At 37.3% G+C, this 26,272-nt stretch overlaps 1 protein-coding gene across 2 annotated transcripts in view; it reads right to left on the reverse strand.

Moving 5' to 3' along the window:
- VPS13B (vacuolar protein sorting 13 homolog B) overlaps positions 1-26,272 on the reverse strand; it is a 772,631-nt gene that overhangs the window by 196,928 nt on the left and 549,431 nt on the right. For both annotated transcript variants that reach the window (XM_040260994.1, XM_040260993.1), the window contains exon 35: positions 13,785-13,922. In XM_040260994.1, coding sequence (XP_040116928.1) covers positions 13,785-13,922 — 138 coding nt within the window. The remainder of the gene's footprint in view (positions 1-13,784; positions 13,923-26,272) is intronic.

Here is a 26,272-nt window from a genome sequence, read left to right on the forward strand (position 1 = left end):
TCCAGATTTTCCTCTTAGCTCTGCTTTCTTTTAAAGCTCCTCCTTTTCCTCCTGGCCAGTAATTACTGATTGGACTTCTTCAGTATGAAGTCTTAAGACTCTTTTTTCCTACTTCCTCTCTTTTCCTTCTTCCTCTTTTCCCTTCTGAGTAATAATCTCATCCAGGTCTGTGCCTTGAATCAGCACCCATATTCCCCCAAACTTTCAAAACATTTAATCCTTTACCACTAGTCTGACTTTTGTGTGAGCAGCAGATACGTATGCACAATTACCAACACAGAACTCATGATCTCTCCCTACTCTCACACACAAACATAACAGACACAATGTTCCTTTTCCCAAGCATTTTTCATAACATATCAGTCAACAGGACACGAGTTTGGGATGCCATACTAAAACACCACAAACTGTAAGATTAGACAACAGAAACTTATTTTCTCACAGTTCTAGAGCTGGAATTCTGAGATCAGGGAGTGAACACAGGCTGGTTTCTGGTGAAGGCTGACTTCTGGGCTTGCATGGCTGTGTTATTACTGTGTCCTCACATGGCAGGGAGAGACAGAATGACAGCAAGTTGTCTGGTGTACTAATCCCACCACGAGGGCCTGATCCTCATTACCTCATCTAAATCTAATTATCTCCTAAAGGCCCAGCACAGTGGGGACTAGAGCTTCAACATATTAATTTTGTGGGGGACACAATTCAGTCACAACACAATATTCTTTCAGTTAGATTAGTCAGGAACCCTTAAGTCATCCTTAAACCTCTCTTATACAACATCCCCTCTACTCCAATACCAGTCTATGGATTCTGCCTCCATATTTATCTACCAAATCGTTCACTTTTCTCCATTTCTATTACCATTCCATGACCCAACTTATTATCTCTCACCAGTACTACTGCAATATTCTGTGAATTTGTTGTTTGCCTCTACTCTAGAGCTTTTTATCTATTCTTTATCCTGCAACTAGAATAATTTTTTTTCAAAATGCGAACATAACCATATCAATAAACACTCATACCTCTTCTTTCCCCATCACATATATGTCCTACTTAAATTCTTCAGTGGTTTCCCAGTGCTCTAAAGATAAAAATCCCCAAATCCTTTACTGTAGCCTAGAAGGCCTGGCCCATACCTCTCTCTATAGCCTCACCTCCTGCGACTGTTCCTTCTCTCTGACTTGTTTTCATTTTCTTTGGTGTGCCACAATCCCCTTCCTCACAGGGTCTTTTGCATACATTCTGTCAGAAGATTGCTGTTCCCTCCATGTCTTTGGTTAACTCCCTTTTATTCAAGTGTCTGAACTCAGCTCAGACAAGCTTCCCTAAATCTCTAATCTTTTACAAATCCATGAAAGTTTATGACACTTATATTAGCTTATAATTATATAATAAATACTCCGGGTGACTACTTGCTAATCAAATCCTGTCCTTTCTACTAGATGGTATGCATTTCTTGAGAGAAGTTACTGTGTATCTTTTGCTTACCACTGTAATTCCAAGGCTTAGAAGATTACTTGGAATGTTATAATTGCTCATAAACACTTGTGAAAAATAAATGAAGAGTTCCGTTGGGGATTACAGACATCATTTTAGAATTTGCAGGAATCTCAGGACAACTCTCTTATGATACAGAAGAAAATACTAGGGTTCAAAGAAGAAAAATGATCTCACTTGGAATTACTTTAGTAGTGACAGTAAGCCTGGATTGTCCAGATGACACCACATTAGATTCCCGAGGTCTGAGGACAGTTATGATTTGATTAACTGAGGGAGGTGGGTGGTCAAGATTCACATTAGTTTGCAGAGGAGAGAAAATGACTGAGTAAAAGAAAAATCTGAAATGAGGGTCACCAGTAAATAGACCGAAGAAGTAATGAGGGCACAGGTAGGTGGCAGGTATAATGGAGAACCATTTCAAAGGAAAAACTAAAAAGGCTTGAATGAAAAAGGGACGACTTGAAGGTGGCAATAAAACTGTGAGAAGACCTGAATGGAACACTGCTGCCATCACCAGCAAATGTAAAGACATTTGAAGACTGTACTAAGAGAAGGAGCCAATAAGAAAAAGAAACAAGTTTTGACTTAATAGTGAAAGTGAAGTCACTCAGTCATGTCCGATTCTTTGCGACCCCATGGACTGTAGCCCACCAGGCTCCTCCATCCATGGAATTTTCTAGGCAAAAGTACTGGAGTGGGTTGCCATTTACTTCTCCAGGGGATCTTTCCGACCTGGGGGTTGAATCTGGGTATTTTAAATAACTAAACGCATCTCACAGGGAGATGAAGAAATAGTGCCGAAGGTGGATAATGAATCAAAATTAGAAATAGGCATTGGAGGTTGTAGGCATAGAAGAGATAGCTGAGGTTATTGTCTGTACAAAGAACAGAAGACTGAAGACAAAATTCAACAACTACATGTTAAATACACTCAAAGTGGGTATAAAGGGAACACATCTCAACATAATAAAGTACAGTTATGACAAACTAACGGGACTTCTCCAGTGGCTCAGTGGTAAAGAATCCACCTGCAATGCAGGAGACACAGGAGATGTGGGTTTGATCCCTGGGTCGGGAAAATCCCCTGGAGGAGGGCATGGCAACCCACTCCAGTATTCTTGCCTGGAGAATCCCATGGACAGAGCAGCCTGGCAGGCTACAGTCCACAGGGTCACAAAGAGTTGGACACGACTGAAGCGACTTAGCACTCATGCATGCATGACAAACCCACAGTCAACATAATACTCAGTGATGGAAAGTTGAAAGTCTTCCTGCTAAATTCTAGAAGAACACAAGGGCGTCCACTCTCATTGCTTCTATTTAACATAGTATTGGAAGTCCTAGCCAAAGCAATAAGAAATGAAAAAGAGGTATTCAAATTGGAAGGGAGGAGGTAAAACTATCACTATCTGGAGATGACATGATGCTCTGTATAGAGAACTGTTAAGTCTCCACCCAAAAACTGTTAGAGCTAGTAAATGAATTCAGCAACGTTGTAGGATGCAAGATTGATATACAAACACCTATACAGTCATAACGAAATATCAGAAAGATAAAGTTAAAAAAAATCCTATTTAAAACTGCATCCCCTTTCCCCCTCCAAACAAACAAAAAAACAGCCCAATTACCCAGGAATATACTTAACCAAGGAGGTGAAAGACCCATACACTGAAAATTATAAAACACTGATGAAGAAAATTAAAGATGATTCAAAGAAATGGGAAGACATCTCATGCTCTTGGATTGGAAAAACTAATATCATTAAAATGGCCACACTGCCCAAAGCAATCTACAGACATAATACCATCCTTATAAATATCACCCATGATATTTTTCATGGAACTAGAATAAATAATCCTAAAATTTATTTGGAGCCACAAAAGACTCAAAATTTTCCAAAATAATCCTGAGAAAAAAGAACAGAGCTGGAAGTATAACTCTTCTAGACTTCAGATTATACTACAAATCTATAGTAATCAAATAACATGGTATTGGAACAAAAATAGACACAGAGATCAATGTAATGGAATAGAGAGCCCAGAAAAAAACCCACACATCTATAGTCAACTAATTTATGACAAAGGAGGCAAAAATATACAATGCAGAAAATCTCTTAAACAAGCATTTCTGGGAAAGGTGGTCAGCTTCATGTAAAACAATGAAATTAGAACATTTTCTCACACTATATACAAAAATAAACTCAAAATGTTTTAAAAACATGAATATAAGACATAACACCATAAAACTCCTAGAAGAGAATACAGACGAAACATTTTTTGACATAAATCATATTCAGTTCAGTTCAGTCACTCAGTTGTGTCCAACTCTTTGTGAATCGCAGTACGCCAGTCCTCCCTGCCCATCACCAACTCCCGGAGTTCACTCAAACTCACATCCATTGAGTCGGTGATGCCATCCAGCCATCTCAGCCTCTGTCGTCCCCCTTCTCCTCCTGCCCCCAATCCCTCCCAGCATCAGAGTCTTTTCCAATGAGTCAACTCTTCGCATGAGGTGGCCAAGGTACTGGAGTTTCAGCTTTAGCATCATTCCTTCCAAAGAACACCCAGGGCTGATCTCCTTTAGAATGGACTGGTTGGATCTCCTTGCAGTCCAAGGGACTCTCAAGAGTCTTCTCCAATACCACAGTTCAAAAGCATCAATTCTTTGGTGCTCAGCTTTCTTCACAGTCCAACTCTCACATCCATACATGACTACTGGAAAAACCATAGCCTTGACTAGACGGACCTTTGTGGGGAAAGTAATGTCTCTTGCTTTTGAATATGCTATCTAGGTTGGTCATAACTTTCCTTCCAAGGAGTAAGTGTCTTTTAATTTCATGGCTGCAATCACCATCTGCAGTGATTTTGGAGCCCAAAAAAATAAAGTCTGACACTGTTTCCACTCTTTCCCCATCTATCACGGGAAACAGATGGGGAAAGAGTGGATAAATCATATTAGGTTGGTGCAAAAGTAATTGCAGCTTTGCATAGTTGAACTTTGACATTTGATATTAGAATACATTCTTAAACAAATGTGGTTATGTTATACATCATTTTAATGTGGATTTCTCACTTTATTTTTTTTGGCTAATGACATTACTTGCTGTTTATTTTATATTTATTTTAGACTATAGAAATGATGTTAGACAAAAAGCAAATTTGAGAGATTTTTTAATTTGAGTTCAAAATGGGTTGTAAAGCAGCAGAGACAACATGCAACATCAATGATGCATTTGGCCCAGGAAATTCTAACGAATGTACAGTGCACTGGTAATTCAAGAAGTTTTGCAAAGGAGACAAGAGAGCCTTGAAGATGATGAAAGTGGTGGCTGACCATCAGAAGTTGACAACGACCAATTAAGAGCCATCATCAAAGCTGATCCTCTTATGACTACACAAGAAGCTGCTGAAGAACTCAACATTGACCATTCTGTGGTCATTTGACATTTAAAGCAAATTGGAAAGGTGAAAAAACTTGACAAGTGGGTGCCTTCTGAGCTGACTGAAAATCAAAAAATTGTTTTGAAGCATCATCTTCTCTTATTTTATGGAACAATGAACCATTTTTCAATCAGACTGTGATGTGCAACAAAAAGTGGATTTTATGCCTGACTAGCTCAATGGTTGGGCTTTCCTGATAGCTCAGTTGGTAAAAAATCCACCTGCAATGCAGGAGATCCTGGTTTGATTCCTGGGTTGAAAAGATTCGTTGGAGAAAGGATAGGTTACCCACTCCAGTATTCTTGGGTTTCCCTTGTGGCTCAGGTGGTAATGAATCTGCCTGCAATGAGGGAGACCTGGGTTCGATCCCTGGGTTGGGAAGATCCTCTGGAGAAGGGAAAGGCCACCCACTCCAGTATTCTGGCCTGGAGAATTCCATGGACAGTACAGTCCATGGGGTCGCACAGAGTTGGGACATGACTGAGCAACTTTCACTTTTCACTTTCAGCTCAATGGCTAGACTGAGAAGAAGCTCTAAAGCACTTCCCAAAACCAAACTTGCACTAAAAAAAGGTCACAGTCACTTCTTGGTGGTCTGCTGCCCTTCTGATCCACTACAGCTTTCTGAATCCTCATGAAACCATTACATCTGAGAATTATGCTCAACAAATTGATGAGATGTACTAAAAACTGCAATGCCTGCAGCCAGCACTGACCAACAGAAAGGGTATAATTCTCTACCATAACCCCTGATCGCCCATTACACAACCAAAGCTTCAAAAGTTGAACAAGTTGGGCTAGGAAGTTTTGCTTCATCTGCCATATTCACCTGACCTCTCATCAACCGACTATCACTTCTTCCACCATCTTGACAACATTTTGCAGGGAAAATGCTTCCACAACCAGCAGGAGGCAGAAAATGCTTTCCAAGAGTTTGTTGAATCCTGAAGCATAGATTTTTACACTACAGGAATAAACAAACTACTCATTGGCAAAATTATATTGATTGTAATGATTCCTATTTTGATTAATAAACATGAGCCTAGTGATAATGATTTAATATTCACAGTCCAAAACTGCAATTACTTTTTGTACTATTAGGTTGTATACTATTTCTTAGATCAGTTTCCTGAGGCAAAATAAATAAGAGCAACAAAACAAAACAAAACAAATGAGACCTAATCAAACTTAAAAACTTTTTTTCACAGCAAAGGAACAAAATGAAAAGACAACCTATGGAATGGGAGAAAATATTTGCAGACAATGTAACTAATTAAAATATACAAACAGGGACTTTCCTGGTGGTTCAGAATTTGCCTTGCAATGCAGGGGACACAGGTTCAATCCCTGGTCAGAGAACTAACATCACACATGCTGATGAGCAACTAAGCCTGTGCGCCACAACCAGAGAGCCCTTTCTGACACAACAACTGAAGACTGCATGCTCTGGAGCCCATGTGCCACAACTACAGAGTCCATGCAAGTTAGAAGTATGGGGTTAACAGATACAAACTACTGTACATAAAACGGATAAGCAACAAGGATGTAGTTTATAGCACAGGAAACACAGTAACTGACAATGGTCTGCTAAAAAAATGCTGAATCACTATGCCCTATACCTATAATTAACACTATACTGTAAATCAACTACTTCAATTAAAAAAATTTAGCAATAAAATAAAATTCTTGGTCTACTCTCTATTTGACATTCTGACTTCAAGTTTATTGTTTTATTTTGATAAATCATAGGGAAAATAAACTATGATAATACAATGATGACACTGCAAATTGAAACCCGTAACACCTAGGAAATGTAAAAATCAAGGTTCTCACAGTTTTATTAACTAGTTTACATTTCTTAAATGTAGAAGATAGCTTGCTAGTATGGTTGTAAAACTAAAATAGAGATAGGACTCCAGTGATCAAGGTGGGGACCTTGGCTCTATTTCCGGAAAGAGAAAAGAACAAGGGGTTAACTATCAGGGTTACAAGAAGAAGACTAAATTAATTAAAATTAGCTTTTCAAGATGCTTCCTTTTACTTTGTATCTTCTTGTATATAAAAATCATATTACCTACTCTTCATTTTCTACTCCAGAAAATGTCAGGAGGCTAGTTGTGTTTTTTCAGGTTATCTTAATTTCCCTGAGTCAGTCATCTTCTACCTATGTCTGGATTAATTCCCAATAGTAATGAATTCTGTAATAACAGAACATAAAAGCAGATATCATCATGAAAAGTAAGCACATTTTAAAAATACACAAAATTGGCAGTAAACAACTCAGCATTTCTACTTTATATTCATTATAAACAAACCTATTTGAATCGTGTGTTACTATATCTGAGAAGCTTTTAAAGTAGTATTTCACATTATTCCAGTATGTATTTTCATTCAAATCAAAGAGGCTGTGGAAACGGGAAATTCTAGGATGGTTAGGAATTTTTTTTAAGTGAAAATTAAAATCCTTGTAACCTATAAAACACTAAATTTATAAAAACTGGACTCCACCTCCAATTAAAATAAATAAATTTATATTTTTAAAAATGGACTACAAAAAATTAAAAGTCAAATAATATCTTAATATAAAAATTAAAAAAAAACAATCCAAAGCTTGAATGAAATCAGGAAAACTGAAAATGACATAGATAAATGAATTAACAGGTTAGTTAAGAAGAGAGTAAATAAATGATTTTATTATGAGAAAAACTATCAGTGGCTATGTGTTTCAACAAGTGATACCACATATATTAAAAGAAACAGGAAATTACAGTCATAACTTTGATATAACCATGTTGCCTAAAATTATATGAAAATTGTGATATGCTAATTATTTATGATAAAACATACATGTGGGAATGTTCTCCCAATTTGTCAAGTTTTTCTTTGCTATCCTTTAAGTGTCATTTAGTGGCTACAGTGACAGTATTCAAATACATGTCTGCAAAGCAACAATGAAAAAAATACCAGGGAATTCAAATATGTCTGTAAATGACCTTAAGTTAATTAGAAAAATCTGCACCCTTCCCAGTTCTTCTTCTCAAGTGTCAGCTCTCATTAAATTAAAAAAAAATTTTTCATTTCAAAGTTAAGAAATCCTATAGTTAACAAACTTTTAAACTGGGATCAAGGGGGCACATTCCTAAGTTTCTGTATGATGTCATATGAAGCAGTTCACAGTTGAATTTGAATTTGCAAAAAGTATGAATGAGTTTTCAATATAAGAAGTATCTAACAGTAATTTCTTCTCTATAGGCTAACTGTGCTGGGAACAGGTGGCCCTGCTTTCAATTACAGAGGGCTAGCATGCCAGTGTGAGGCCTGGATTAGTTCACCTTCTCATGGGGAATTTTCCTCGGTTGGGAATGGATTTATTATGGCTTCACACATGGAATAGAGCTCATGTCAGCTGAGGGCAGTGACACATCATATGATTCAAATTAACCTGCTGTGGACTGTTCCGCAGGGCTTAGATTGTGTATTAAAATGACGACATTTTAAAAACAGCTTGAAAGAAACCAGGATTGCTGAACTGCAATGGTTCCAATTTGTTCCAACTAATCTATCACCTGCTGGATATATTATTCTAGTGGGTTTCTGGTAGCTGCTGTTTTCCAGGTTTCTCCAAGCCAGTGACCTTGCTAATGGGTACAATTGTTGCCTCTGAAGGAAGGAGGTGGGGGTTGAGAGAGCTTTGAAGGGGTTTTTGATGTACAAGTTGGGACCTACCATTCGCTCTAAGGTACTATTAAGTGAACAGAGGAAATCAGGGAATACTCAACACACTGAGTTATTTTCCCAAAAACAAATGCTAAGGAGCAGCATATGCATCACCTTGTTTAGATAAAATAATCCCTAAAAAAAAATCTGAAAGGCTGAATTCAAAAGCTGTTAAGTTTGCACCTTAGGAAGAAAATTTAAGGTTAGGTAGTTATAGTTGGCATTTCCTCTACTCTTCAGGGCCATAACTTTTATTGCTACTGAAACTTTAATTCAAGAGCAAGGAAGGAGTAAATGAAAATATAGTATTTTAGAGTTGTAACATAAAGCATTCTTTGGGAATGATACTTAAACAAGATGTGCATACAGGTTAAACTAATGGTATCAAAAGATTCTTAATGAAAATACTGCATAATACTTAGAAGCATTCTTTGCAACACTAAAAAAAGGGGGCTTTTTTTCAAGGGAAGAGAATGGTACTGGGGAATATTATAAAGCTGAATTTTGTTCCTCCAGTCAGCATAAATAATACTGCTCTTAATATCCTATTTCCTAAAATCTGGAAAAATATTTTTTTTCTTGAGTTGCCAAAAAATATATAAAATAATACATAACCTAGAGCCAGACATCCTGGAATGTGAACTCAAGTGGGCCTTAGGAATGATCACTACGAACAAAGCTAGTGGAGGTGACAGAATTCCAGTTGAGCTATTTCAAATCCTGAACGATGATGCTGTGAAAGTGCTGCACTCAATATGCCAGCAAATTTGGACAACTCAGCCATGGCCACAGTTCTGGAAAAAGGTCAGTTTTCATTCCAATCCCAAAGAAAGGCAATGCAAAAGAATGCTCAAACTACCGCACAATTGCACTTATCTCACACGCTAGTAAAGTAATGCTCAAAATTCTCCAAGCCAGGCTTCAGCAATACGTGAACTGTGAACTTCCAGATATTCAAGATGGATTTAGAAAAGGCAGAGGAACAAGAGATCAAGTTGCCAACATCTGCTGGATCATCAAAAAAGCAAGAAGAGTTCCAGAAAAACATCTATTTCTGCTTTATTGACTATGCCAAAGCCTTCGACTGTGTGGATCACAATAATCTGTGGAAAATTCTGAAAGAGATGGGAATACCAGACCACCTGACCTGCCTCTTGAGAAATCTGTATGCAGGTCAGGAAGCAACAGCTAGAACTGGACATGGAACAACAGGCTGGTTCCAAATAGGAAAAGGAGTATGTCAAGGCTGTATATTGTCACCCTGCTTATTTAACTTCTATGCAGAGTACATCATGAGAAACGCTGGGCTAGAGGAAGCACAAGCTGGAATCAAGATTGCGGGGAGAAATATCAATAACCTCAGATATGCAGATGACACCACCCTTATGGCAGAAAGTGAAGAGGAACTAAAAAGCCTCTTGATAAAAGTGAAAGAGGAGAGTGAAAAAGTTGGCTTAAAGCTCAATATTCAGAAAACAAAGATCATGGCATCTGGTCTCATCACTTCATGGCAAATAGATGGGGAAAGAGTGGAAACAGTGGCTGACTTTATTTTTTGGGGCTCCAAAATCACTGCAGATGGTGATTGCAGCCATGTAATTAAAAGATGCTTACTCCTTGGAAGGAAAGTTATGACCAACCTAGAGAGCATATTAAATAGCAGAGACATTACTTTCCCCACAAAGGTCCGTCTAGTCAAGGCTATGGTTTTTCCAGTGGTCATGTACAGATGTGAGAGTTGGACTATAAAGAAAGCTGAGCGCCGAAGAATTGATGCTTTTGAACTGTGGTGTTGGAGAAGACAAGTCTTGAGAGTCCCTTGGACTGCAAGGAGATCCAACCAGTCCATCCTAAAGGAAATCAGTCCTGGGTGTTCACTGGAAGAACTGATGTTGAAGCTGAAACTCCAATAATTTGGCCACCTGATGCAAATAACTGATTCATTTGAAAAGACCCTGATGTTGGGAAAGACTGAACACAGGAGGAGATGGGGATGAAATAGCTGGATGGCATCAACGACTCGATGGACATGAGTTTGAGTAAACTCCGGGAGTTGGTGATGGACAGGGAGGCCTGGTGTCCTGTGGTTTATGGGGTTGCAAAGAATTGGACATGACCTAGCAACTGAACTCAACAGCAAAAAATGCTTTATTATGTCTCATTATTCCTATTGCTCTCTAAATTAATGTACAGTAGCTGTTTACAGAGAGATAATTTTTATTTAATAACACTTATGTACATACTTCACATGACAAACTATTTATAATAAGGAAATTTTCTTTTAAGGTGGCAAATTCTGGAGAAGTTCAAGGCTGTTAGCTTAATGTTCTAGTGGAATCCCACAGAACTGACATATCATTCAAACTAATCTCTCCTCAAATAACTTATGATAGAAAAGTACTCTTGATTAAAAAATGTTTTAGACTTTGAAGAAGTTAAACCATTTTATACTGGATATTGTATTTGATTTCTCATAATAAAATATCATTTAAAAAAACTCAGGGGCTCCCTGGTAGGCCTACACCCTGCAACTAGAGAAGCCAGCACAAGCAGTGAAGACCCAGAGTAGCCAAAATAAATAAATAAAATTTAAAAACAGTCACTCTTTGTATCATTTCCCACTCTCCTATGCCCCCAAATATCTGCAGTTTGAGTCTCACTAATTGTACTGATGGTAAGTAAATCATATATAAACCTGTATTATTAATGTATGAGTCATATAAAATCTTGGTACAAAAAGTGTAGTCTCCAGATCCACAGTATTCATTTTACCTGTGAGCTTGTTAGAAATATAGAATTTCATCACTATTAAACCAAATTTGCATTTAACTAGAACTCTAGAGATGTTCAAATGCACATTGCAGTTTGAGAAGCACTGTTGTAAAATAACTATTTCAATTCATTAATTTCAAAGTTTGAACCCCCAGATAGGCAATCTTATTACTGAATGGGCATAAAATCAGAAATGGCAAATATGTAGTTTCCAATTTTAAAAAATATAATAAACACAAAGTACAACTGTTGTAAAAGTCATACACAGTCAAATTGAATGACATAATAATAAAAATGTAAGTTTTAATTTGCTCATTGATATTTCTCAAAACTCAAATTATATGGGAGTCACAAAAATATGGTACACAATTTACCATTGACTTGAAGATCCCATCCCTTTTAGAAACAAATCAATCAAATGTAAACTAGAAGGGAACTTTCTAGCCAAAAGGTGAAAGACTGTGCCTAAAAGCAAAAGAAATCTGAAACTAAAAGAGAGAAAAAGGAAGTAAATGCAAGTTTCTCTATCACTTCTCCATGAACTACTCATGTTCTTACCCTATTTCATTCATTCTGGTATGTTCAGTCTTTTGTCCTGCAACTGATGAAGTAAGAAAGCTACCGACTCTGCCTCCCTATGGACTGTAGTCTGCCAGGCTCCTCTGTCCATGGGATTTCTCTGGCAAGAATACTGGAGTGGGTTGCCATTTCTTTCTCCAAGTTGCAGGTGGATTCTTTACCACCTGAGTCATCAGTGAAACATCATATACATGTATATTATATATGTGTATATATGTATATTATATATATATATAATAGCTTAAGTAGCAGGTATTTTTTCTTTTTTTCTTAGTAGTTTATAAAATGTTTTTCCTACATTGACGGTTGCTTGAATTCCATGAAATATGGTGCTTCACATTCACTAACCAAGGACTCACACTCTTTTTCAACTGTTCAGCATTCCAAAGGATGCTTCCATCTTTCATGAATCCTTTAGACTTCATCGTCAGCTTCTTCCCTTCCTTCAACTCTTTAAAACCACACCTATATAGTAAATCTAGATACTAAAAATTAGAACTAATTCTTCATATATCTATATGTTTTAAATCCCAGCATCAGATAAACATGTATAAGAAGAACTAAGCCCCAGTGAAAGGGCCAACTGAGGTGATTTCTACGCTAGTCCTGATGGTGGGCCACTTTCTCTATTTGTAGTCATGAATCATAATTTACTGGCATGTTGTGGCACACAAACTTAATCAGGTCTACATAGGGATAGCTTTCAATCACCAAAATTCATGCCTTGCAGTATATTGCTAGAGATCTTAAGACAGTATAACACCACAGTTTTAAACTCCTAATGAAGAAACTGGTATTCTTTTAATGACTAACATATTCTAGAGCACTGTGAGTATAACAAAAGGAAAACTTAACTGTAGTAATTTTTTAAAAATAAACAGCTCAGATCTCAAAGAGGTGATGTAAGAGTAACAAAGAAAAGAAGAGGAATTATCCTCCAATTAAAAATTTTAAAAATTAATTAAAAAAACGAGATGAAAGAGGAAGAAATAGAGCAGCAAAAAGAAAGAGCATGAGGAGGAGAGAGACAAGAAAGAAAAAACCTTTAATTATACTAAAATTAGTGCAGTATAGAAGTGACCTAGGTCTTTGGAGTCATAAAGACCTGAGTTTGAATGGCTGCTTTGCTACCGTGATCTCAGGCAATCGACTTCATTTTTCTAAGTCTTAGTTTCTGTATTTGTAAAATGGGAATAATTATAGAGCCTACACCTTGGCTTTATACAAGTATATAAAGTACTTAGTACCTGGGACATAATAGGCACTTAATAGCTTTTGATATCTATATCTATTGAAAATTGAGTGTTAATATGTCCCAAGTGCTTTGCTAAGCATTTGAAATGTGTAAGTATTTACCTAATCCAATCTACCTATGTGTATTATCTTGTGTATGTATCCATGTATCCTATCCACCTATCTATCCACTCATGCTCCCACCCATCTATCCATCCATTACCTATTTTATCTCTTCATTTACAGGTAAAGAAACTGAGGCACAGGAGATTAGACAATGGCCTAAGGTCCCACAGTTAAGAAAAGGCAGAAATAAAATGACAACTACTTTTTAAATTGATAACTACTTTTTGTCAACTAATGGTAATTTTTAATGCATATTAATATTTGCCTTTTGATCTCTAAAATAGGTAGCCTGAGAAGAGTACACGTCTGGAAAACAAATTACTCACGGTTGGCAAAGAACATCAAGATTACTAGCAGACTCCATGTACACATTGAGAGCCTCACAGGAAAAAAAAGTTTGAATTATGACTTTCTTACCTGGTCCGTTAAGAAAATCTTTAATTTGTAGCGTTACAAGTGAAGGTGGAATACCGCTTTTGCTGTCTATTTCTCCAGGTACCGTCTGCAGCCAAACTGTGCAATAATCAAGGGCTTCAGGCAAAGTCTTCCCAGGATCTGAAGAGACAAAATTAAATGTCAATTACAACACAAACATCAATTCTGGTGTAAGAGTTTGAGCTGATAACCAAGAGAAAAAAGTTAAAATACTGTATGTCCCTTTCATTAATGCATTTGTTTGTATACATTCAGTACATAAATACTTAAAGAGAAGCCCTCTCTGTACAAGGTAGACTGAGGAAACTATGTTTTAGGGCCAAAGAGGAAAAAATGTTTCAAATCTTAGCTCATATCACCATTGAGTAAAGGTAGCTTTTGTACTGAGCTGCTGACTATTAACAGTTGAATAGATAGATTTCTTTTTTAAAGGGATGTTGGAAACAAGGGGAAAAAAAGGGCAACCTTTCCAGCTTAAAAAGAGGCATATACATGTTCAAAGATGCAATAGATTAGTACTACTTAGGGGTTATTCGATCTGTTTCAGTTTTACTGACATTACAATCACTTTTACTGCTAGGCTTTTGAAGTTAACTTCAGTAGCTTTCCCATAACCTTTTTTAATGATAAAATAGGTCAATCTTTCAACAGTTCCAATTATGACTAATAGTGGACTTTTTCAGTTTTGATTTTTCTATCAAATATTGTGCATTTTAAGTTCTTTAAGGTTAATATTGTATATTTTTTTTAAAGTTTCTTTCAGTTATTGGTGATGGTAAATGGAATTTACTTTTTAATGCTTGGCAATCCAGTTTTTATTGAAATAGCTCTTTAAATAAAAACGACTGCTATATCTTGGCATGCAATGTAGCAGGCTTTTTAAAAACTTCTAAATATTCACAGTTTTTCTTTAGTTTCAAGATTGTTTTACTCTCTGTGTTTTAATGGCTTTTCAATGTCAATTTTACAGGGATGTTCTTGCCATAGAGTCCATCTATTCCATTTTCAGTTGATTTGAAATGTGTTATTAAAGTGTTATTTATTTTAGGTTTTATTGATTGGATTGCATTCAAGAAGAGCATTTACATACTGTGTATTATATTCAACATATGGTTATACAGTATTACTGTCATATGTGAACTGAGCATATAAATTCTGCCTTGGAATTTGTATTTCTTGACCTTATCATGTGATCCTTATGAAACTTGGCACATATGAACCTTTATGTGATTTCAAAGAAAATACTGAAAGCAACTGATTGTGACGTTAGATCTATGTGGTAAAGATCAAACACTAAACTAGTGCATTCTTCTCTTTTTATATAATCAGTGAATTTAAAGCAGTGAGAATATGCATAGTAGATCTATTACACAGTAACACTATACTATTCTGTTGTTCAAATATAATGGTAAATTCTGGTGAAAGGATGGCAAAAGTCTATTGCTGGTAGGATCTATAATCAGTCTGTAGGCTCTGTGTAACCTGTCAGGACCTGAGCATCTATTTCTAGGTCTCACCTATGTAGCCATCATTAAGAAGAAATCATTATTATCAAGTAAGTGAGTGATACTGTGCAAGACCTATATGAGGAGACATAATTCTTGATTTTACAGATGATACCATCTGGAGAGAAAACAATGATCTAATGGAAAAAACATATAAATGATGTCGCTGGATAAATAATGCACAGGAATGAATTAAACTGATGTAGAAATATTAATATGATGTGTAAAAACCTGGCAAGTAAAAATGAGGATAAGTATAACAAGGTATAAAAACCACATATTTAAACTTGTATGGCAGAAAAGGGATATCATGACTATATAAAGAGTTTGTATAATCAATACAGACACTAACAGAAAAATGGGTAAAGGGTAGAAAAAGCACTTATTTATGAAGAAAATAAACAAGTAATAAATGAAGGAAAACAAATGGTATAAAGCAGTTAAAATATAAACATTAAGAGATACTACATCTTAGAAATAATTAAAGAAAAAAAAAAAACTTTTAAAAGTAAGTCGAGTTTTCTACCTACCAAGACTAAAAAAACTGATAATGTCTATGCAAGAAGAGAGTGAAAAGGCTGGCTTAAAACTCAGCATTCAAAAAACTAAGATCCATGGCATCCGGTCCCATTACTTCATGGCAAACAGATGGGGTAAAAATGGAAACAGTGACAGATTTTCTTGGGCTCCAAAATCGCTGTGGATGGTGACTGCAGTCATGAAATCAAAAGACGCTTGCTCCTTGAAAGAAAAGCTATGACAAACCTAGACAGCATATTAAATTAAACAGCAGAAACGTTACTTTGCCAACAAAAGTCCACACAGTGAAAATTATGGTTTTTCCAGTAGTCATGTACAGATGTGAGAGTTGGACCATATAGAAGGCTGAGCACCAAAGAATTGACGCTTTAGAACTGTGGTGCTGGAGAAGACTTTACAGACGACCTTGGACAGTAAGGAGATCAAGCCAGTCAATCCTAAAGGATATCAACCCTGAATAGTCATTGGAAGGACTGATGCTAGAGCTGAGGCTCCAATACTTCACCACCTGAAGTGATGAGCCAACTCAAAAGACAGTGATGCTGGGAAAGATCGAGGGCAGGAGGAGAAGGGGGTGACAGAGGATGAGATGGTTGAATGGCATCATTGACTCTATGGACACGAGTTTGAGCAAACTCTGGGAGATAGTGAAGGACAGGGAAGCCTGGAGTGCAGCAGTCCCTGGGGTCCCAAAGAGTTGGACACGACTTAGCAACCGAACAAACGTAACACACACACATACAAATTCATTGTATAATTGTTTATCATAGCAAAAAGTAGAAAAGAACTAAGACATCCATCAATGGACTAATATTTAAATAAAAACCAATAACCCATACAATCTTTAAAAGAATCAAGATTTATATGTATTGACATAGTAAGACAAACATTTTATGCTAGTAGTAACAAAGGTTGAATATTTTTTCATTTATTGGCCATTTAGGATTCTTCTTCTAAAAATAAATACTCATTTTTCTATTGGGATTTTTTTCTTACTGATTTGTAGAAACTCCTTATATATTACAGGTGTTAATGATCTGTTTGCCATGTGTAGCAAATGTTATTTCCTGGTATGTTAGTTGCCTTATAGTTATATCCTGATGCTTTTTACACGCATACTTTTGAATAGATGAGGTAAAAAATTATTAATATATCTTATGGATTTATCCCTAGGTAGAGTATATATTTTCCCATAGTCTATTGAAGCATTTCTAAGATCTGTTTTTACCTTTAGCTATTTAATCCTTCTGGAGAACACTGTTTATGAAAGAGGAAAAAAACTCCTCAGTCTCACTATTAATTAAGTTCAGTTCAGTCTCTCAGTCATGTCCGACTCTTTGCGACCCCATGAACTGCAGCATGCCAGGCCTCCCTCTCCATCACCAACTCTTGGAGCCTACCCAAACTCACGTCCACTATTAATTAAGCTTATTTAAAACAAGAAACAAAATTTTTTCACTTGACAGATAAACAAAAACTTAAAATGTGTAATATCTTGTGTGGGGGAGGAAGAAAAACTGATATTGATACCATGTATGATAGGTAACAGTGTGTTAGTTGCTCAGTCATGTCCGACTCTTGTGACCCCATGGACTGTAGCCCATTAGGCTCCTCTGTCTGTGGGATTTCCCAGGCAAGAACACTGGAATGGGTTGCCATTTCCTTCTCCGTGGATTTTCCCAACCCAGGGATTGAATTCCCCTCTCTTACATATCCTGCACTGGCAGGTAGATTCTTTTCTCCCAGTGCCACCTGGGAAGCCACATATTACATCCCTGGCTTAAAATGTATAGCTGCATTCAGATGGCTGATATAAGAACAGAATAACTGAAATTAAGAACATTCAGGAAAACATAGGTTCATGGTTGATGAATACTGAATATATGACAGGGCTGGTGGCTACTCCCTGAGTTTTAGCTAAAACCTCTACTCTGGATATGCCTATAGTCACTGTAGTGAGATGAAGCAGCAGCAGTAGCAGAAAGGTGTATGAGAATCCCAGAGGATAGCTAGCTCAGGTATGTAAATCACTATTTAGTCCCTCTGGCTCTCATGGCTAGACGATGTAGGGGATGACTTCTAGACTTCCTGAACTGTCTTCAATTTAGCTTCTCCTTAATTACATCATCAGGTCTAGAAAATAGGATTCATATTACACATTCCTTGGGGTTAATATATAGCTGGAAAAGCACCAGAAAAACCAAGATTAAAGGAGCCTGTGAATATGATACAAACGGAGTGACAAATAGGGATGACTTTATCATACTGGAAGCTCTGTTAAGACTTTGCCAGCTTTCTTCTTCATACTCAGCGAACACCTATTTATTTAAGTACAGGAAGCTCTCAAAAAGAATAAGCCCCTGCTGATGTTAATGAGCATGTTTACATTTACACTGTTGTCCCTAGGCCAAAGAAACAGGAGAAAGCCATATCTTATTATGAGTAACAGACTGTGGGAAACGGGTCAGAAACACATGATAAACTGCTCACAGCCATAAATCTTGTTCAAAGTCAGTTAGCATTCACTTCCATGAGACACTGGTATTGACAAAGTTATAATATTTGTTTTTCTTCTGGGTTGACCTGGACTTCAAAACAAAACACTTCATCATATTATGTCACAAAAACACTAAAGGGAAGATTCAGAGGTTAAAGTCCACTCCCAGATGGACCAAGGTACTGTTGGCTTTTATAGAGTTTGATTCAGATTATATTTTTTGTGCTTGTAGATTACTTTGTCTTCTTCACAAAACCTACATTTTATTTAACTGCTTAGGAGGTTTTTCTCTGATTCTGATAAAGTCATCTTTCTAGTGCTGCTCATTATTGTTATTTTTTGACCCTTAGCAGATGTTCACAGAGTTAAGTATGTCTTTGCTTAACATTTGAATTACATAAAATATAACATGACTCATGTCTTCAGCTCACAATGAAACTTTAGAAATGAATTTATTTTCTTTGCAATCTTCTACTTACAAAAAACTTATTTTCCAAGCTCATATAGAACAGCTGAGTGCTGCAGACTTTGTAAGCTTCATAGTTTCTCGGTTTTGTTTTATTAATACTATGTGGCAGGATATTTCTTTTTCATAACTAAGCAGACTTTTCAGTAAGGTACCAATGAGGAGACATTTTCCCACAGATTTCAGTGAGATTTCCTCATTTTAAGATTGATATAATGCTGAATATATAATGAAGTCCATTTACTTTTATACCAGATACTTCAGAGAGACAAAAACTTTTTTTTGTTTTGTTTTGTTTTTTTTTGCCATGAGTACTAGTTTTGTGCTCAAGAACACCTCTCACAACTGAACTGGTTAAAGAAGGGCAGAAAGAGAAATTTGTCCATCGGTTATTTTCTCTGAAAGTTCCAGGCAAAGTTTTCATGGAGGAAGAAGCAAGTAACTACAGTCACCATAATGTTTCTGCCTCTCTGATTCAATTTTCGCATGATACCCTTGTCTTTTACATTCTGTGGAAAATGAATGCTAAGTTATAGGGAGCAAGGTCAAGGGAATCAAATTTTCCCATGATACAGAGTTCCTCTAAATTTATGTTACCAGAAAAAATATTATTAATTGAAATTTGGGGGATAAATCTTGAAAAATGAATATGATTAGTTGGGTTTTGGTGTGCCTCACTTTAAGCATGTTTTCTACAGTAAGCAAATAATCTGTCATCTTATTTCTGTATTAGCTTCTTGCTGTACTAATGTAATCCTGTTGCTGTTTGCAATCCTAATAAAATCTTGTTCAGTATTATCAAATACTTTTGAAATTATATCATGCTTTACTTTTCAATCCTACTGATGCTTACTGATGATATATAATTAAAATTAATGTGTTCCCTAAACTATTACTGTAGATTAAAATTTCAGCAACTTTTGGCTTTGATTTCATATCGCACTGAGTTCTCCTTCCTTTCTCCCGCCCACCCTGAATTTTCTGACAGCAGCACATCATGAAAACATCACAAATTTCTCAGTGGCACAACACAAATATTTGTATGATGTAGCACTGCAAATAGCCTCAAGATTTTACTTTTCTCCATTTTACTAATTCTAGAAAGTCTTGAAAGATCTACTATTTGGTCTTTAAAAAGGAAAAACAGATTATATATTTTATTCACTTTAAAGCCGCCTGTTATTATGTCACAAGCATGCTGAAGTCTGCTGTAGGTACTGAACCCAGGCATATCCCAGGATGCCAAAGAACCAAAGTGGCATCTATGACTGTTTACAGAGACCGGTTCTCTTTGGCCTGAGGTATCCAGAGCCATCATGTTTATGAAGTGAAGTGAAATGAAAGTTGCTCAATTGTTTCCAACTCTTTGTGACCCCGTGGCCTATATAGTCCATGGAATTCTCCAGGCCAGAATTTTTCAGACTGAAGTGGGTAGCCTTTCCCATCTCCAGGGGATCTTCCCAACCCAGGGTTCGAACCCAGGTCTCCTGCATTGCAGGCAGATTCTTTACCAGCTGGGCCACAAGGGAAACCCAAGAATACTGGATTGGTAGCCTGTCCCTTCTCCAGCAGATCTTCCTGACCCAGGAATCAAACTGAAGTCTCCAGCACTGCAGGCAGATTCTTTACCAACTGAGCTATGAGGGAAGCCTCATGTTTATGAAAGAGCATGTTAAGTGACTTTTGATGAACTCTTGAGGGACAACTGATAAGTGATATGATACTGTCACATGAAAGAGGTTTGTGAAATAGTTTACCACTGACCCAGGACTTACTGAAAACAGCCTTTCTTCCATGGAGCTTTCTAACATGTTCTTAAAGAAGAGTTTCTATCAGTTTGAAGTGAAAGCTGCTCAGTCATGTCCAAATCTTTGTGACCCTGTGGACTATGCCGTCGATGAAATTCTCTAGGCCAGAATACTGGAGTGGGTAGCCTTTCCCTTCTCACCCCAGGGATCGAACTCAGGTCTCCCATTTTGTCAGCAGATTCTTTACCAGCTGAGCCACTAGGGAAGCCCAAGAAGGTCACTGGGCCCGGGACACCATCAGGGACTCAGTTTGTAATAGGAAAAAAAGTGTGTAGGGTGATGAAAGAACATGAATTCAGAAGGTACATAGTGAAGTGAAAGTGTTAGTTGCTCAGTTGTGTCTGACTCTTTGTGACTCCTTGGATTGCAGTCTGCCAGGCTCCTCTGTCCATGGAATTCTTCAGGCAAGAATACTGGAGTGGGTTGCCACGCCCTCCTCCAGGGGATCTTTCCAGCCCAGGGATCGAACCGGGATCTCCCACATTGCAAGCAGATTCTTTACCACTTGAGCCACCTGGGAAGCCCTGGAAGTACATAGATCTGGATATAAATCCTGACTCCTTAAACTGGGTAAATTTAATTTTAACTTCCCTGAGTCTCCGATTGTTTTCAAAATGGGGATAATAAACTAAATTATGGGGATGTTGAGAATATTATATAGATAATATATGTACGGTGATTTGTATGGACATGTTATGGTAGATGTTCAATAAACAGTCACTATTTTGTTTCTTAAACACAAACTCTAAACAAAATAGGAGTATATGTGTGGTATATCTTTCAAATATCATTCTTCTTAGTTTTCTGTTCTTTTAATTTTGAAAAATCTTTACTGCTTATATAAAATAAGAGGAATATAATGTAAAAGGTAAAAAAATAGTGGAAATTATACTCAATTTTGGGCTTCCCCTGTGGCTCAGATGGTAAAGAATCCGCCTGCAATGTGGGAGACTCAGGTTCGATCTCTGGGTCAGGAAGATTCCCTGGGGAAGGGAACGGCAACACACTCCAGTTTTCTTGCCTGGAGAATACCATAGACAGAGAAGCCTGGTGGGCTATAGTTCATGGGACAGCAAAGAGTCAGACACGACTGAGCGACTGTCACTTCACTTCATATGCCCAATTTTAACCTTAAAAGCTACTAAACTTAATATTTAACTTTTCAAATAATAATTATTGAAGTCTGAAATATGAGTCAACATATTTTACTTCCATATAAAATAATCTTTGCTAAGGAGAAATTATAGACCTGACAATTTCTTTGCATTTTGGTTCTGCTAGTTATCAAAATTGTATTCTCAGCTCCTTTCTCATCCTTTAGAAATGCTTGGCCTACAAGTGAGTCAAGGATATGCAATTTGCAAGCCAAAGTTGATTCCTTTTTGTTTTTTAAACTAGAAGTTAGAAACTCCTTTTACAAAGGTGGCTGGGTATATTAACCTTATACAAAGGAAACTGAAATGACCCTTTAAAATAATTTATAAGTAAATATAGTGAGTCCATCAGGATTTCAATTTCACAGGGCTTTACTTTTAAGGAAGAACAAGAAGAGTTCATAACTAGCCAGGGGAGGGAGGGTGGGAGGAAATACCTAAAGAGGACTCAGGAAATACCTAAAGAGGCAAGGGCTTAGAGAGTCCCTACTCTCCTTTCCTCTCTCTGGCTTTATCGACTACATGTTCCTAGATGGTTCTTTAGTGGAATCCTTTTATTACCAGTCAAAAACACACAAAAGTTTCCCTTAACATAAACGGAATAAAATGTCAAGGAAAGCATTTTGGGAGGATCTACTGTATGTGATCAATTTGCCTCTATGTATGAAATTCATATGGTCACAGCTCCCAAGGGCCTCCTTCAGAAGTCATGGTTATACTTAGTTTTGGTATGCTCAAAATGATTGGAAGTGTAACTCCTTTCAACCAGTGATTACTATCAGAATAGTCACCTTCCAACCACTGGATATGCAAAAGGCAAAGCTATAGGTTTACTGAGTTGCTTATATTTTTTTATATTTATTTTTTGCTCCTTAGCTTAAAGGCTATCTTATTATTTTTCTTTTTGTAATGTAGTCACAGAAGCAAATCTAGTCCACGAGGTTTCTACAATACCTGAAAACTAAATCACAGTAACAATTCAATGAAGAAAACAGCAAAATCAACCGAAAATTCAATTCTAAATTGCTATATAAATGGTCAGTGGCACCGTTTCCTTATCAATATTTAGGCATTTGACTAACTCTAACCATTTTTTAATAACTCTAAGCATTTTTTTCACCTCATAAGATGTGACAGGAAGGGGAAAAGGAGATTTCCAGGTTTGAAATTCCAAACCTGGAGCCCATAGGAAGGAAAAGAGGAAAAAATTAAAATGGCTATTGGCATGTGTGATCACCAGGGTCTATTGGTTCTTATTTTTTGAACCAAATTTTCCATCCCCTGCTAGAAGAAAGTGCATTCTTTGCTCTTAATGATGCTAATCAGCAGATAACCTGTGAAACATCATCTCAATTAATTCCTTTAATTTTCTACACCGTTTTGTGTTGTGCTTGATCCCTTTACTATTTTTTTGTTGTTGTTATTTTAATGTTGAATTCTAATGGTGACTTCCTGGTGGCCCAGTGGTTAAGAATTTGCCTGCCAATGCAGGGGACACTGTTGGATCCCTGGTATGGGAAGATTCCACATGCCTTGGGGCAACTAAGCCGCAACTACTGAGCCTGTACTCGCGTCCATGAGCTGCAACTATGGAAGCCCCTGCACCCTAGGGCTCATGGTCTGCAACAAGGGAAGCTACAATGAGAAGTCCGAGTACCACAATGAAAGAATAGCCTCTGCTTGCCACAGCTAAAATAAGCCCGCAGGCAGCAACGAAGACCCAGAGCAGCCAAAAATAAATAAATAAATCCTAATGTTGGTTTCAGACACTTTATATGACATCTGATTAAAATCCAGAGCACGGACACAGAGGAAGCTGTTTAGTCAAACAATGTAGTCATATAAATTCACGGAAGATCAAATTAATCTGAACTGCAAGCCTCAGCTCCGCTCTAGGTTTGGGTTCTGTAACACTGAAGGCAAATCCAGTGACTATAAATGATTCTTCTCATTTTTCCTTCACTATGAATATATGCTGATGATTACAATTGGTGTTAAAAAGGGCCAGGACACTCATCTCTTTATCATGTCCAAAAAGGAAAGTCTTATTACCATTAAGCTCTCCTTCCTTTCTAACGCTAATAACTACAGAAGTCCCAATTTATAGTTGAATATTTCATAGTTTCAAGGTATTTCACAAATATTTTCTCATTTGGAGGTCAGACTAAACCATCAAACTACAAAAAACACATATTATTATAAAGGTATACCTTGTTTTATTGTGCTTTGTAGATATTGACTCTTTTAGAAATTGAAGGTTTGTGGCAACTCTGTCAAGCAAGTTGATTGGTGTCATTTTTCCAAAAGCATTACCTCATTTTGTGTCTTTGTGTCATCACATGTTGGTAAGTTTCCGATATTTCAATTTTTTTCATTATTATATTTGTTATGGTGATCTGTGATCAATGATCGTTGATGTTACTATTCTAATAGTAGAGCATGTGGGCTCAGCAACTGTACTAGGGCGCCACAAAACACGCCCATATAAGATAATGCAGTGTCGTATGTGTTCTGACTGTGCCACTGACTGGTCATTCCCCCATCTCTCTCTCTCTCTCCTCTGGCCCCCCTATTCTCTGTGCTCAGTCGCTACTATCATGTCCGCCTCTTTGTGACCCCATGGAGGTAGACTGCCAGGCTCCTCTGTCCATGAAGGAATATCTCAGGCAAGAACACTGGTGGTGGTGGTTTAGTCGCTAAGTGGTGTCTGACTCTTGTGACCTCACGGACTGTAGCCCGCCAGGCTCCTCTGTCCATGGGATTTCCCAGGCAAGAACACTGGAGTGGATTGCCATTTCCTCCTCCAGGGGGTCTTCCCGACCCAGGGATCGAAACCGCATCTCATCTGTCTCATGCACTGCAGGTGGGTTCTTTTACCTGCTAAGCCATCGGAGAAGCCCCATTCCCTGAGATACAACAATACAGAAATTAGATCAATTAACAACCCTACAGTGGACTCTGAATATTCAAATGAAAGGAAGTGTTGTACATCTCTCGCTTTAAATCAAAAACTAGAAATGATAAAGCTTAGGAAGGTACACTGAAAGCCCAGACACGCCAAAAGCTAGGCTTCTTGGACCAGTTAGCCAAGTTGTGAATGCAAAGGCAAAGTTCTTGAGGGAAACTGAAAGTCCTACTTCAGTGAACACGTAAATAATAAGAAAATAAAGCAGCTTTATTGCTGATAGGAGAAAGTTTTAGTGGTCTGGATAGATGATCAAACTAGTCACAACACTTTCTTAAACCAAAGCCTAATCCAGAGAAAAGTCTTAATTCTCTTCAATTCTATAAAGGCTGAAGGAGATAAGGAAGCTGCAGAGAAAAGTGTGACGCTAGCAGAGGTTAGTTCATGAGATTTAAAGAAAGAGGCCGCCAACTCTGTAACATAAAAGTACAGGGTGAAGCAGCAAATGCTAATTCAGAAGCTGTAGCAAGTTATCTAGAAGACCTGATACTAAGACCCAGAAGCTAGGATAATTAATGAAGGTGGCTACACAAAACAACAGATTTTCAATGTAGTCAAAACAGTCTTATATTGGAAGAAGATGCCATCTAGGACTCTCATAGCTTAAGAGGAGAAGTCAATTCCTGGCTTCAAAGCTTCAAAGGCTGATTCTGTTACTAGGGGTCAGTGCAGCTGGTGACTTGAAGCCAATGCTCATTTACCAATCTGAAAATCCTAGGGCCTTTAGGAATTAAGCTAAACCTACTCTGTCTGTGCTTTATAAATGGAACAAAACCTGGATGACAGCACATCTGTTTACAACATGGTTCCCTGGATATTTTAAGCCCACTGTGGAGATCTATTGCTTAGGGAAGAAAAGATTCCTTTCAAAACATTAGTGCACACTGACAATGCACCTGGTTACCCAGGAGTTCTGATGGAGATGTTCAACAAGATCAACGTTGTTTTCATGTCTGCTAACACAACATCCATTCTGCAGCCCATAGATCAAGGAGTAATTTCAACTTTCAAGCTTTACTATTAAAAAAATACATTTTGTGAAGCTATAACTGCCATAGATAGTGATTTCTCTGATGAATCTGGTAAAGTAAATTAAAACCTCCTGGAAAGGGTACACCATTCTAGATGCCATTGAGAACATTTGTGATTCGTGGGAAGAGGTCAAAATATCAACAATGGGAAGACGCTGATCCCAATTCTCATGAATGACTCTGAGGGGTTCAAGACTTCAGTGGAGAAAGTAACTGCAGATGTGGTGGAAACAGAAAGAGAACAAGAATTAGAAGCGAAGCCTGAACATGTGACTAAACTGATGCAATCTCATGATAAAGCTTTAACGGATGAGGGATTTTTTCTTATGGATGAGCAAAAAAGTGATTTCTTGAGATGGAGATGCCATGACAACAAAGGGCTTAGAATATTACATAAACTTAGTAATAAGGTAGTGGCAGGTTTTGAGAGGATTAACTCCAGTTTTGGAAGAAGTTCTACATGGGTAAAATGCTATCAAGCAGCACTGCATGCTACGGAGAAAT

The sequence above is a fragment of the Oryx dammah genome, unplaced genomic scaffold, assembly GCF_014754425.2.
Source record: "Oryx dammah isolate SB20612 unplaced genomic scaffold, SCBI_Odam_1.1 HiC_scaffold_19, whole genome shotgun sequence".
NCBI classification, from domain to species: Eukaryota; Metazoa; Chordata; class Mammalia; order Artiodactyla; family Bovidae; genus Oryx; species Oryx dammah.